Source organism: Gymnodraco acuticeps, unplaced genomic scaffold (assembly GCF_902827175.1).
Source record: "Gymnodraco acuticeps unplaced genomic scaffold, fGymAcu1.1, whole genome shotgun sequence".
Lineage (NCBI taxonomy): Eukaryota > Metazoa > Chordata > Actinopteri > Perciformes > Bathydraconidae > Gymnodraco > Gymnodraco acuticeps.
In genome coordinates this window covers 604,222-617,065 of record NW_022990295.1, presented here as the reverse complement: position 1 = coordinate 617,065, position 12,844 = coordinate 604,222, and the positions used below count along the sequence as shown (strand labels likewise).

The 12,844-nt window shown below is 45.0% G+C and overlaps 1 protein-coding gene across 14 annotated transcripts in view; it reads left to right on the top strand.

The window, feature by feature from the left end:
• Nucleotides 1-12,844, top strand: part of myt1lb (myelin transcription factor 1-like, b) — a 98,886-nt gene that overhangs the window by 59,185 nt on the left and 26,857 nt on the right. For all 14 annotated transcript variants that reach the window (XM_034222202.1, XM_034222200.1, XM_034222191.1 and 11 more), the window contains 3 exons: nucleotides 3,939-4,471; nucleotides 8,304-9,395; nucleotides 12,512-12,646. In XM_034222202.1, the coding sequence (XP_034078093.1) occupies nucleotides 4,030-4,471; nucleotides 8,304-9,395; nucleotides 12,512-12,646 (1,669 nt within the window). In that variant the 5' untranslated portion in view covers nucleotides 3,939-4,029. The remainder of the gene's footprint in view (nucleotides 1-3,938; nucleotides 4,472-8,303; nucleotides 9,396-12,511; nucleotides 12,647-12,844) is intronic.

Here is a 12,844-nt window from a genome sequence, read left to right as displayed (position 1 = left end):
CAGGCTTATCGAAACCATTGCCGAGCATGGCTGTCGGGGGCTGATGCCTCTTAGCCGTCTTAAAAACAACATATACACCGTCGTATTACCAAGAAATGTAGGATGTTACTGCTTTGTTGAAATATGCATCCACACGAGAAAAGATAATATGCCAACATCTCGTATTAATAAGACTTTGGTGTAAATCCAAGTGGACATGTAAATTCAGCACATTCACAAAAACATCATACATGTTTCAGTGACACCGCAGCTATGAAGTAATATTTTATGAGTTTAAGGACAAGCTGCTGTGTGTGTGCGTGAGCCAAAGCAGCTGATATGTGAGCGAGAGGCGACAGAAAACGCCCAAATTGCAGCGTCTGCCATGCGCTGAGCCTCCTGCACCAAGACTCGCTCTTTTGTTCTCCCCTAGCTAGCGGGAGAAGCCTGACAGCTCTGAAATGATCCTCTCCTCTTTCACACATCCCTCTTCTTTCTTTTCAACTGCTCCACCGTATATCCCCCAATTGTGCGTGCACACATAAGAGCTATATACGCACATGCACATAAAAACATACATTCTCCTGTCTGTCTCGCTCCTATAGCCTCTATTTATCCTCCCCTCTGCTCATCTTCTCTCCCTGTCTGTCTTTCTCTCTCATTTCTCCTCACTGGCTTGCTGTGAGGATGGTGAATCCCTCATGGATTTCTGGAGGGTATCACCATGGAGACGGGGCTCTGCCACACGTGTCTATAGATCCTCCCGCTGGATAGGGGGCACAGCCAGAGGTGGTGCGTTCCCTCCATCTCTAGTGTGCTCTGCAGAGAGTGAAGGAGCGTCAACAATGAGCTCGGGTTCAGGGGGGAGAGATAGGAGGAAATGGGAAACAGGGTGCAGGTGGAGAGAAACATACTCTGTGAGATATACAGTGTGTGGAGGAGGTGGTAGAAAGTGGATGTTTGGAAGGAAAGAAAGCAGGTGAAGTTATGATGGGTGAGAACAGACACAGAGAAATATGAGGTGAGAGTGTGGGTGACAGGAAGAGATGACGAGGGAGAGAGGAGAGAAAAGCAGCCGTGAGAGGAGGCAGGGGGAGAGGCAGCCTCCTCCCTGTGTCACTGGGAGACAAATAGCGTGTGATGCTAATGACCGGCTAAAGCTTTTGCCCCCGCTGAGAACAGCCGCTAATGTGACTGCTAATAAAGGCGCCGTGGAACGCCGTCACATTCCAGCAGTCGCTCAACTGTCGCCCAAAATGAGCCAAACGGGAGCTCTGCCTCTCTTGCCGCTCCCACCTCACACTAATGCTCCAGAAAATAGAGCCCTCTCTGTAACATTAACAGAGGGTTTTCTCCTGCATACAAGGGCCACTTGTTCACGCCCTCATATCATTTGTTCCATCTCATAATAGTGAGGATGCCTACTACATGACATTTGAAGTGTTCCTCTTTGTGATCTGAAGCTCCTTTCTTCTTTGATTGCTACCTCTCGTAGGGCACCCTCCTCTTTTATGTGATTCTGCCAGAGGACAAAGCAAAGGGAAGCTTAGATGGGTATGTGTTCTCGTCTTTCCCTGCACAATACCTGCAGAATGCCGGTATTTGCTTTTTTAATTTTTGAAGGCCACCTGATTATTTCTGGAATTGAAATTGCCAAGTGCAGCGAGTGGGACGCGTTGTCTGTGATGCCAATCGCTGCAGCCAAGGTCACACGGCGACACAGCCAAGGTCACACAGCGACACAGCCAAGGTCACACGGCGACACAGCCAAGGTCACACGGCGACACAGCCAGGGAACGTGGGATGGCAGAGCTGTGGAGGCTTCCTGTGGCTGAGTCATGGTGGGGCTGTGGAGCGTCGGGGCAAACACACCTCTCACGGTGTCACAACAACCTGACAACGCCTCTTAGCACGAGCGTGATTACAAAACATTTACATAAGAGGCTCTGCAGTCGTGTTTAAACCGGAGCCAAATGTGTGTTCCTGTAGGTGGGACTTTTAGCAGAGTCAGGTTATTATGCATGCTCTCAAAAGGCCTCTTTGTTTGTGCAATCTGGATACGAAATATTCAAGTGCACTTGACGCCTTTTAAAAAATACAGTGAGCAAATACACAGCCCAATATGTATTATAAGCTATCCATTAGCTCCAGCTATTTTGAAAGAGTGATTCAGGCGTAGTCACATACATGAATCCCTGTCAGCCTCTGAGTTTTGCTGCAACGACTGACAGCACATCCTAGGATAAAGATGGAGAGGCGGGACCAGGAGACTGAGAAGGAGAGGGCCTATGTGCCATTCCCACATTTCTCCCTCTTTCCCTCCACGCTCCCCCTCCTCCTCCCCCCCCCCACTCACCTATCCTCCTCTCCTGCCAGCCCGCCTGCCTTGGCAGCCGCTAACCTGCTGGGACCGGCCCTTGATTTATTTGGAGAGGGCGCTGGAACACAGGGGCCAGGATGAGTGGCATTTTAATGTGCTTTTGAGATGTTTGGTCACAAGCACTATTGATCACAGTGCCGCAGCACACACACACCCTCCCTCACCATCCCGCAGACCCTCGCGCTGCCCTGGGGGAGAGGTCTGGCTGTCAGGCAGGGAATGAGTTTCCATGTGGGCTTAGATTAATGAAATGAGGCCCCAGGTTGCGGGGGGTGCAGGGGGTCAGACCATTAAGGAATCCAGGGGCCTGGGCGAGATTGAGCCTGCCAGCTGACTGTACCCTGACTGACTGATGGACGTCAGGGACGGAGGAGAGAGGGAGCGGGGGCCGGCAGAGAAGGATGGATAGGATATTGGACTGCTGGACACACTGACATTAAAAACTGGGAACAGTAATGGGTTTCTAAGACCGCGATACCACCTCACCGTGCGATAAGCCTTTTCTGTAGCGAGTCCGCGCCAAAAGCAGCACAGATTGACTAACTACCATTTTCCAGTCTCACCCGGAGCCTTGTGCCATTCACTCACATCAGGTCTCACTCTTAAGCAGCGCAGAGCCGGGGAAACATCCAGAGGTTGTAAAAATAGGAGCCAGGGATATTTCACAGCCGAGTGAACATGCCCAAAGCGTGTTTAGCTCTCTGACACTCCAGCCCGGGCACAGGCTTTATGTCATGGCCGAAACACTCCGCATAACTCGTCATCATTCTAACTGTGAGGGTGCTTTTGTTGGAATGTGCCAAATGTGCGCACACACACTCATACATGAATGTACACACAGCAACACACATTCTAAAGTCACTCACATGGGGGGCCAGGTAGCAGCTCGGGGCTCTCTGAGGTTTGATGAGTGAAATGGATTTAGCCCCTTTGATCAATAGCCTGAGCGAATACACAGATTATCAGATTATCAGATTAGGATCTGTCCCCCTGCTGCCGAGGGGAGCCGGAGAATACATTAAAACCTAAGGTGCCTTGGCAAGATTCAATTAATCAGGCTACAGGTTGTCTCCCCCCCCCCCCCCCCCCCTCCCCCCCCCTCCCCCCCCTTACAGTCACTTCCAGACAAGTAGTCGTGTTTTGCTGCGCTGCATATCGCGCTGGAACAAAGTGTTTGCGGAGCATGCACTGTGGTTTTCTTTTGCCTGAAGAATAAATTGATGTTACCTTAATACAAATTAATGTAAAAATAAACGGAATCTTCCGCCTTGTTTGCTTTAAAGATCAAGATTGTATCTCTTTTGTAAACTGTGTTCTAGAAGAAATGGAGCGTTTTATTAGAATTGCCCGTAGTTAATGAGTACATGTCTAATTAAGATTCCTTAAGCAAAGTGTAATATTTCCCCCAGAAGAAGAATTTCAGGCATTGCTCTCCTTGCAGTAAGAGGCCCATTGTTCCATTGGTGTATTGGATTGTGGATTGTAAACCACAGTAATTTAACACAGATGCCTTATTGCACATGAGCATTAGCATTTAAGGCTAACCGCTAATGGCTGCACTCTTATCTCCCCTCCGCAGTGTGTACGGCTGCCCCCAGGCCAAGAAGAGAAAGAGTCTAGACAGACAAACCCTGGAAACGTCCCCCAAGAGGAGCACCTACCTAGATGACATGGACAACTCCACCATGGAGGAGTGCTACGAGACAGACGGAACCGAGGAGATGGACGACAGGGAGGAAGAGGAGGAGGAAGGAGCGGTAGAGGAGGAGGAGGAAGAGGGTGAAGTGCACGAAGAAGAAGAGGTGGAAGGCTACGTGGACTACAACGAGGAGCAAATGGAGCCCGAAGAAGGGGAGGTGGAGAGAGGGGATGGAGATGGAGAGGCTGAGGAGGAGGAGGAGGAGGAGGAGGAGGAAGTAGAGGTGGAGCAGGAAGAGGAGGAAGAGGCTGATGAAGAGAGGGTGGAGGAGGAAGAGGAAGAAGAGGAGGATGCAGTAGAGGAGGTGGACTATGACGATGGAGAGGAGGAGGAGGAGAAGGAGGAGGAGGAAGAGGAGGAAGAAGAGGAGGAAGAGGAGGAAGAGGAGGAAGGAGAGCAGAATCAAGGGCAAGGTGAGATCTCTTCGTATTAACAAAAGCACTTTGGAAAGGTGATAACAATGCAGCTAATGCACTATAACACGTTGTATTTCTTTAAAGGAAAACAGGCCTTATTAGGGATGCCACAATACCAGAAATGTAGGTAGTCGTACTGCATAGTACCAATACTATTGAAATTCTACGATTCTCTACAGATCATAATTCCATACCTAATATAAATATTTGATACTGCCGCGCAAACATTCCAACAATTTAAACAACTGTATTTTTTAAAGTTTCTAAAAAAAAATTAGAACCTTACATTTGAACATGTGATGATAATAAACGGCCGCTCAAAACTAAGTTTGAATGTATACAGCTTTAACTCATAATAATGTAACCCATTAAAAATGTGCTCTCTTTATGTCAGATGTTAGCTTGGTTATTTAGCCAAGCAGCACTTCTAACAGCTAACGTTAGCTAGCTCTCCTCCTGCTGGTTTTCACATTATATAGACACAAATGTAATATGTCGCTGAGGAGTTTACTGCAAACTTTTTTACTTGAACGGACGACGTGACTCAAACCCCCAATATGTTTCTAGCCATTTAAAGTGCTGCATTTGCATATCAGTGATTTATATTTCCATATTTGTCAGGCTGACTTGGGGCAGTTGGACATGATGTTCAAACTCTGATTGTGTTTGTGAATCAAGCATGGCTTTAGCAATACAATGTATTATTCTCACAGTGATTGGTTATTTTTTAATTATTCATTCATCTGCACATTTTACTCGCATACTGTTCAAAGCCTTCACTGTACAGCTGCAGTCTGCCCCCACCAGAACATGCAGGAGATGTGGAGTAGCACCCAATTGTCTTCTTTCCTGATTTTGTTTTTATCAAGCTCTTTAAAATGTTTAGCACTTTAATTAAAGAAATTATCTAAACTGAGGCAAAAATAATCAGGATGCTCCTTTGTAATTATGTCCTACTGAAGTGCTTTAGTCTTTCTCCAGAAGACCTCTAAAAGAAACAATAGAGACATGAGAGCTAAAACTGGGACATGATCAACAGAAAGACTAACCAGAAAGTAGTCATTTTCATAAACAAGGAACCCTTCAGTAGTCTCACTTGATACATATTAAAATCGTAAGAATTCTAGAGATGTTGACAATCAAAGATTTTAATAATGCCTTCCCTGAAGACATGATACATGAGCACCCTGCAGTTTTGGGACTATCTGCGCCTCCCGACGTGCCTGAGACCAGATCTGGCAGGTTTCTCTGGAGCAGACTCTGCCTTGCACCCCCGCATCACGATTAGACCTGACAGTGCCTTCAAGTCCAATTAAGAGTGAAGCTCTGACAGAGGAGTGTGTTAACCCTGCTTGGCGTGCAGCTCTACCCACCCAAAGTGTTGATGTGGCATCTCAGCAGCCATGCTCTTCTTTCCTTGCACAATGTGAATCTCCACAGACTGGTGTTCATTAGAGCTCACAGCCGAGGCCTCAGCCTAACCCCGAGACAGTGGACTGATGCCTGTCCCTCCGAACTGTCAGCAGCGCTTCTGTCCACGAGCAGTAGCTCATTACCTTCCTGAACATCCTCTCATCATATTTTACTCAAGTAAAAGTAGCAATACAAACATTTAAAAATACTCTTTTACAAACAGAATTGTGCATTCTAAATTTCACTTAAGAGTACAAGGGTATTTTACTGTAAGAATTGGCATCAAAATGTAATTAAAGGACCAAAAGTACTCGCTGTGCATATGGCCAAATTAATATTCTTATATAGATTACTGGATTATGATTATCGATGCAACAATGGTTTTATCACTGTCACTACAAGTAGTGCTTTTTTCCTGAGTAAATCTTAACTTTTCATTTTGTCAACATTTCTTTATTAGTTTAGTTATATGTTGTATCAGTTCATAATCTGAATTGTAAAGTAACTAGTAACTTAAGCTGTCAATTGGATGAAGTGGAGTAAAAAGTAAAATGTTAGGTTTTGAAATAGAGTGGAGTATAAAGCAGTTTAAAATAAAAGTACAGAGAATTGTACCTAAGAATAGGACTTGAGTAAATACACTTCATTAGATTCCACCACTGATAATCATGATGTTTTCTTTATTGGAATCAGAGGCTTTAACAATATCTTTAATGAACAGCATTTTCCCTGAGAAAGTCACAACAAATATTTCTGTAAGCTTCATTACCGTCGCTGGGCAGATTCCAATCTCCCAAATGTAATAGAGGTGACACTCTGGAGCTTCTCTGTTTCTCAGTGGCGTGCACATCTCTGTAGCTAATCCAGAGCCAATTCAGGGCAGGGCAGTCCCTCTGTTCTCTCCTTAATCTGTTTCGCTTCCATATCTCTTTTGTGTACCTTGATTGCTCTTCAAATTGCTTTCCTGTGCCATGTTTCATACCATCAAAAATTAAACCCCTGGTGCAGGAAGCTGCTGTTAGGAAGCTTCCACTGTCAAAATGTGAGCCTGGTCATTCGTGACTGCTCCCTCTTCTTGCTCCAAAGCCCTCACCCCCCCAAGCACCAATAGTGTGTTGCTCTCATTAGATTGGTGTGTGTGTACACCCTGTGTACAGTACAGTATATGTTGTCATAGTATGCAGGCTTATCTTGTACGCATCATTATACATTCTGTTGAATAAATCAAGTTTACGTTTAAAAAGAAAATATTATTACGTAAATATACCTAGTAAAAACAGAATGTAAACGATTTTTAACCATTTCCCAAAAGGAGTCTATACACACATGTTGTAGAGTAAGTAAAGACATGATGTCATCAAATTAGATGGGCCATTCATATATAATTAAAATATGTTTGTTTATACATTAACCTAACTCAGTTGAAAATAAATCTACTTTTTATTCCACTGGCCAAATGGCTAGTGAGAATTTAAAATTCTCCAGCCAGCCAATACACTACCATTGGTTTTATTTTGCTGTTAAGTACTTGAAATATTCTACTAACATGCTTATTTTACAAGTATTCGGCTGGTAAATGTTGCTATAATTGTGCTGTGTTTATTATTTCTGTTTGTGGTGGGGCGGGGGGGTCTTGGTTCATTCTCTCTTCAGGAATGTAAGTGGCAAATGTGACGCCGTCGTGAGCGATGTGCTCTTGGTGGCTCAGGGCGGAAATGTGAAAGGCGAGATTGGAAGTGCTCCAGGAGTGAGTGCTTGAAATTACTGACAGAAGAGGTTCAGTAACCTTTTGCAGTCTGTCAGAATCAATTAGGCAGTGAAAGGAATTCTAAAGATACTGATGATTGAATGGAAAAATAACTTTGCTCGCAAACGATGAATAGCTACTGACGGGGGTTCATCATGTTGCAGATGGAACATCATATTATCTCTCAGATTTTCGACATATTTTAAAATCTTCTGTAAAAAAAATTTAAAAAAGAAGCTGTCTGTAATTCAAAGATATTCTCACAATGTTTTGATACAGCTGAACAATGAATACAATATTATCTCATTTGCAACTATTTGCAGAATTCCTCTGTAATATTATTACTCTAAAAACCTGATTTATTTTCACAAAGACTTCCAGGAAATAAGGGCAAATATATGACAGGCCGTAGATAAAGTCCCTGGTTTCATAGATTACCATTTACCAGAGCATCTTTCTCTGGAACTTTCCCCAGCCACTATATTTAACTTCCTGTGCTGATTCACAATTCAGAACACAAGCTGCTGTTAAGACGCTCAAAGTAAATGATTAGGGGAAGCAAAGAGTTCCTTATCCAATTTAGATGGACCAAGCCCAGAAATCTGATTTACCAGTAAAATAGAATGACGGAAATTAAATTACAAGAGGTTTGTTCTTTCTTTCCAACAGAGGACGATCAGATGAGCAGCAGCGAGGGGGTGGGCGTCCGTCGAGGTGGCGGCGGCGATGCCAGATCTGGCCCACCAGGGGGGAAGGACAACGGCGAAGAGTACGAGAACTACGATGAACTCGTGGCCAAGTCCCTCCTCAACCTGGGCAAGATCGCAGAAGACGCCGCCAACCGAGCCTTGACGGAATCTGAGTTGAACAGCAACTCCTCGAACAGTGCTGAGGAAGAGGATGATGATGATGAAGAGGAGGATGAGGAGGACGAAGAGGAGGACGAGGAAGAGGAGGAAGGGGATGGACCACAGAGGGGGAATCTGAGTTTGGACGTTGACAGTGACGTGGTTCGGGAGACGGTGGACTCGCTTAAACTTCTAGCACAAGGTCACGGCGCGGTACTTTCTGACAATTTAGAGGGTCAGGAGTTTGAGGACGGCACGGAGAATGCTTATCCTCACAACGGTCACAATGGTGGTAACGGACAAGTTAAGATCAACAGTAATGGACAAATAGAAAACAGCGACGAGGAAGTTTGTTTAAGCAGTCTGGAGTGCCTACGGAACCAATGCTTCGACTTGGCTCGGAAACTTAGCGAAACCAAGTCCACTGACCGAAATGGACCACCCGGGCAAAACCATTTTCCGTGCGGAGATCCCAATCAACCGGCCCAGCATCACAACTACGGGAATTTCCACCAAGACGACAGGCGGTCGCTTGAAAGAAACTATTCCGACATGGACAATCTGTTGAAGCTGGAGGAGCAGCTGAGCCCACGCTCCAAGGCCTTCGCCAGTTGCACGCAGGAGAACCGATATCACACCAACCTGCGGGACTTTGACGAGGACACGGCCTCTGTGACGTCGGACCGATCGGAAGAAGTGTTTGACATGACAAAGGGTAACCTGTCTCTGTTGGAGAAGGCCATTGCACTAGAGTCAGAACGCGCCAAGGCAATGCGGGATAAAATGGCGGCCGAGGCTGCCAGGAGAGACGGGGCGAGGTACGGCCATGACGACCATGGACCACGGCACGGCTACGGTGTGGAGCGCAAAGCCCGGCTTCATGATGGTATGAAGAAGCCTTTCTACCATAAAGGTGAGTGCTTATTTCTCAATTGGAAAATAGACAATTGTAGACATTTTTTCCTCATTTAGCAAGCTCAGGTAAAATGTTTGTCTGCCGCTGTTTTGCTCTGTATTCTCATCTATCCTGTACTGAAGACAGCCCACATGCATTCTGGGAACCTCACCATAACCCCAGGACAAGCCTTTTTCAGCCAATTTGGAAATTCGCATCTCGGTAGCAGCGGGAGCGGCAGCAGCAGCTTATGTTGTTAAAATAGGCCAGCATGGAAACATCAGAGGGTCGGCTTGTCAGGCATAAGTAATGGCAATCTGCACGGCCTGTTAGGACCGCAAATCTCATCCCTGCGATGCAGCTTGGGGTAAAGCTGCCTATTTTTAAACCTGCGCAAGCACTCTGGAGAGGAAGCTACAAAACAGAGGCCTCTGCCTTTAGAGAGGATTCATTTTGCAGGGAACATGAAAAACATTGTACCCTTGTTTGTAACACCTATGACCTACCATTTAGATTGATGTTTACTAAAATCACAGAAAGACTAATATGGCTAATCGTATAGTGCCAAGACTGCAGCATGGCATCAGTAGTAATACAGTTAACTGGTAATGTGCTCGATGTATGCTCTTAAACATAGAGAGTTGCAGTGGCATTTCCAGTGTCTAATTTCATGCTTTCATCAACTCTTGATTGTTCCTCTCATCATTTCCCAGACTGCAACAATGTTCACACTAAGTTAGGTTAGATAAATTCCCCCCACAAGGAACATATCAGATGAGGCCAACCAATTAAAGCATGCTTATTTACAGCTGGGTTATATTACGCCTTTAATGCCACACGACTCACAGCAGGTATATATTGCGCCTTAAATGCCACACAAATGTTAAGCTTTCCGTGGCCTCGGTGTCTGGCTAATGTCGGAATAATGAGAGGACGCAAAAGACAGTTGCGTCACGATAACATCTCTCTTCGGGGGAGATAGTGGCAGACACTCGCTGACCAAGGTTCCTATGTGATTCATAAAACAGAACATGGAGAGGGAGGGGGGATCAGATGGGGGAGGGGGGTTCAGGGAAGAGCCCTGCTCCTAAGAGAAGCACGAGCTGAGATGAAAATGTAACAGTATCAAAATGACCGATAACGAACGGCAGCCCAACTGACTGCACATTAATTATCCAGAGATGGTATGGTAATGGGGGCCATTTGCTATGCAAAGCGCAGACCGTCCCCAGCCACAATCAATATCCCCTGCTTTCTAATATGCCTTCCACTCTGCTGCTTCCACTCCCTGCAATGGAAGCAGGCGGAACACACGGCAACATCACGTAGGCCATGTGGAAATACAGAATGATATCCAACCTGCTGTTCAAGCACTAAAACCCAATGTAATCTTTCTCAAAAGAAACCATTATTAAGATGCAGACGAGTTCTTCATCAACACGCATTTCCCTGCCTTTATTTCACTGGTGCAGATGAGAGGCTGACATGACACAGCAAATGTGTACCACACTCATATGCTCCTAACGTGACATGGATAGATGATAGCCATGGAGGATAATGAGGTGCTTTTTCCTGATGAATGCGGCATGGGATTTCATTTGGTGACTCATTTGTAATTGTATGAGTAGGTGTGCTCCATGCCCCTCAATGTAGTCCTTTCTCAACCCCCTTCACATGATTGTTCTTCTCTTACTCCACAAACTCTGCTTTTATTTTGGTTTGCCAGAAAGGGCCTTAGGTTGAGCTGCTAAGTTACACAGGCCTGTAAAACTTTAATCAGTGGTCTGTCTTTCTGTGGCATGAGATAATGGCTGCTCCCCTGTCCACTTGGCTAATACTTGCTCTAGATAATGGTTTCTGTCACTCAAATGACTCCAAATTGATACACAATCTGATACAGCACTATTCTCCTGTCTCTCTGCTGTGAAAATATATTAAAGGCCCTTATTGCTTCGTATATTATCCTAATTTGGATTTTAAATGGTAATGCACCCAACTAGAGCCATTGCAGGTCGATTGTAAGAACATTCCTCGACCTTGTTTGAGAGTCAAAGTGATTTAAAGGTGGACGGTTACAGAGAAACAATGCCAGTTGGCACAGCTGGGCGTTGGTGCTTTTTGGTGGAAACTATATCTGATCTGGGCTTCGGATAAATGGAAGAGGTTTTTGGGGAGGGAAAGACAATGAGTGTGTGTGTGTGTGTGTGTGTGTGTGTGTGTGTGTGTGTGTGTGTGTGTGTGTGTGTGTGTGTGTGTGTGTGTGCGTGCGTGTGTGTGTGTGTGTGTGTGGTGTGTGTGTGTGTGTGTGTGTGTGTGTGTGTGTGTGTGTGTGTGTGTGTGTGTGTGTGTGTGTGTGTGTGTGTGTGTGTGTGTGTGTGTGTGTGTACAGTATGTGCTCTTTGAACCCTTATTGTCACACTCACCTAATACACTGTAATTCATCTTGTTTGAATCTGAACTGAAGTGCTGAAATGCTTTCTGTTGAAGGTCACTAACCCGAGAGTCGGAATATTTCACTAATTTTCACAATTTCATTACGGTAAACAAAATTCATGATCAAAAGAGCCGTCAGCGAGCCAATTGTGGCATATTTGTCTTCACTACGTTACTTCAAATAAGCACAGCAATAAATAATGGTCAAAAAATAAGAAAAAAAAATACATTTAAAAAAACTACTGTTTTGGTTACAATAGTCAAGACTTGGTTTCAGCAAGTAGAAGGGTAAAGTCAGGTTCTTCAACTAAAACTGAAAATAACTCAACTACTGTATACCCATTGGATTCAAATAGAATCAAATTGTGATAATTTACTGTTTTAAAACAATTTATAAAAGCAATAAATAAATATATTGTTCAAAATGTGATTGCGAAGAGCGCCATGAACCTCCTAGAAATGATGCCACTAGAAATAGTTTTTGAAAAGTCAATGAAATCCAGAACAGACGGACCATCACAATCCAAACTGCATATGTTTTGTTAACATCTGTTCCTTACTGATAAAGCTGTTCACAGCTCTCAACACAACATAATACACTTTTAGTTATCCCCCCAATGGTATTTTAACTCCCTTGTAACCTTGTGCTCAGTTCAGCATTTCTCATGTGTGATCATCACAAAATGACTTTTTGCTCACAGATATTTCACGTGCAGACAAGAAGGAGAGTCGATGTCCGACACCGGGCTGTGACGGCACGGGGCACGTGACGGGCCTGTACCCCCACCACCGGAGTCTGTCGGGCTGTCCGCACAAAGACAGGGTGCCACCAGAAAGTAAGCACTAGTCGTACACACCTATATATCCAACCGTCCTGTCCTCTGGTGATCAGGAATCGGCATGTTTCCTGTGATCACTGTTCTGTGTGATGTGTCCTTGCTGTTATGTGTTTGGGGGGGGGGCAGTGAGAGTCAGACAGGTCACAGCTGCACTTCTCTTGTGACCTTTTGCATGTGGCCATGGTTTTGCTTGCG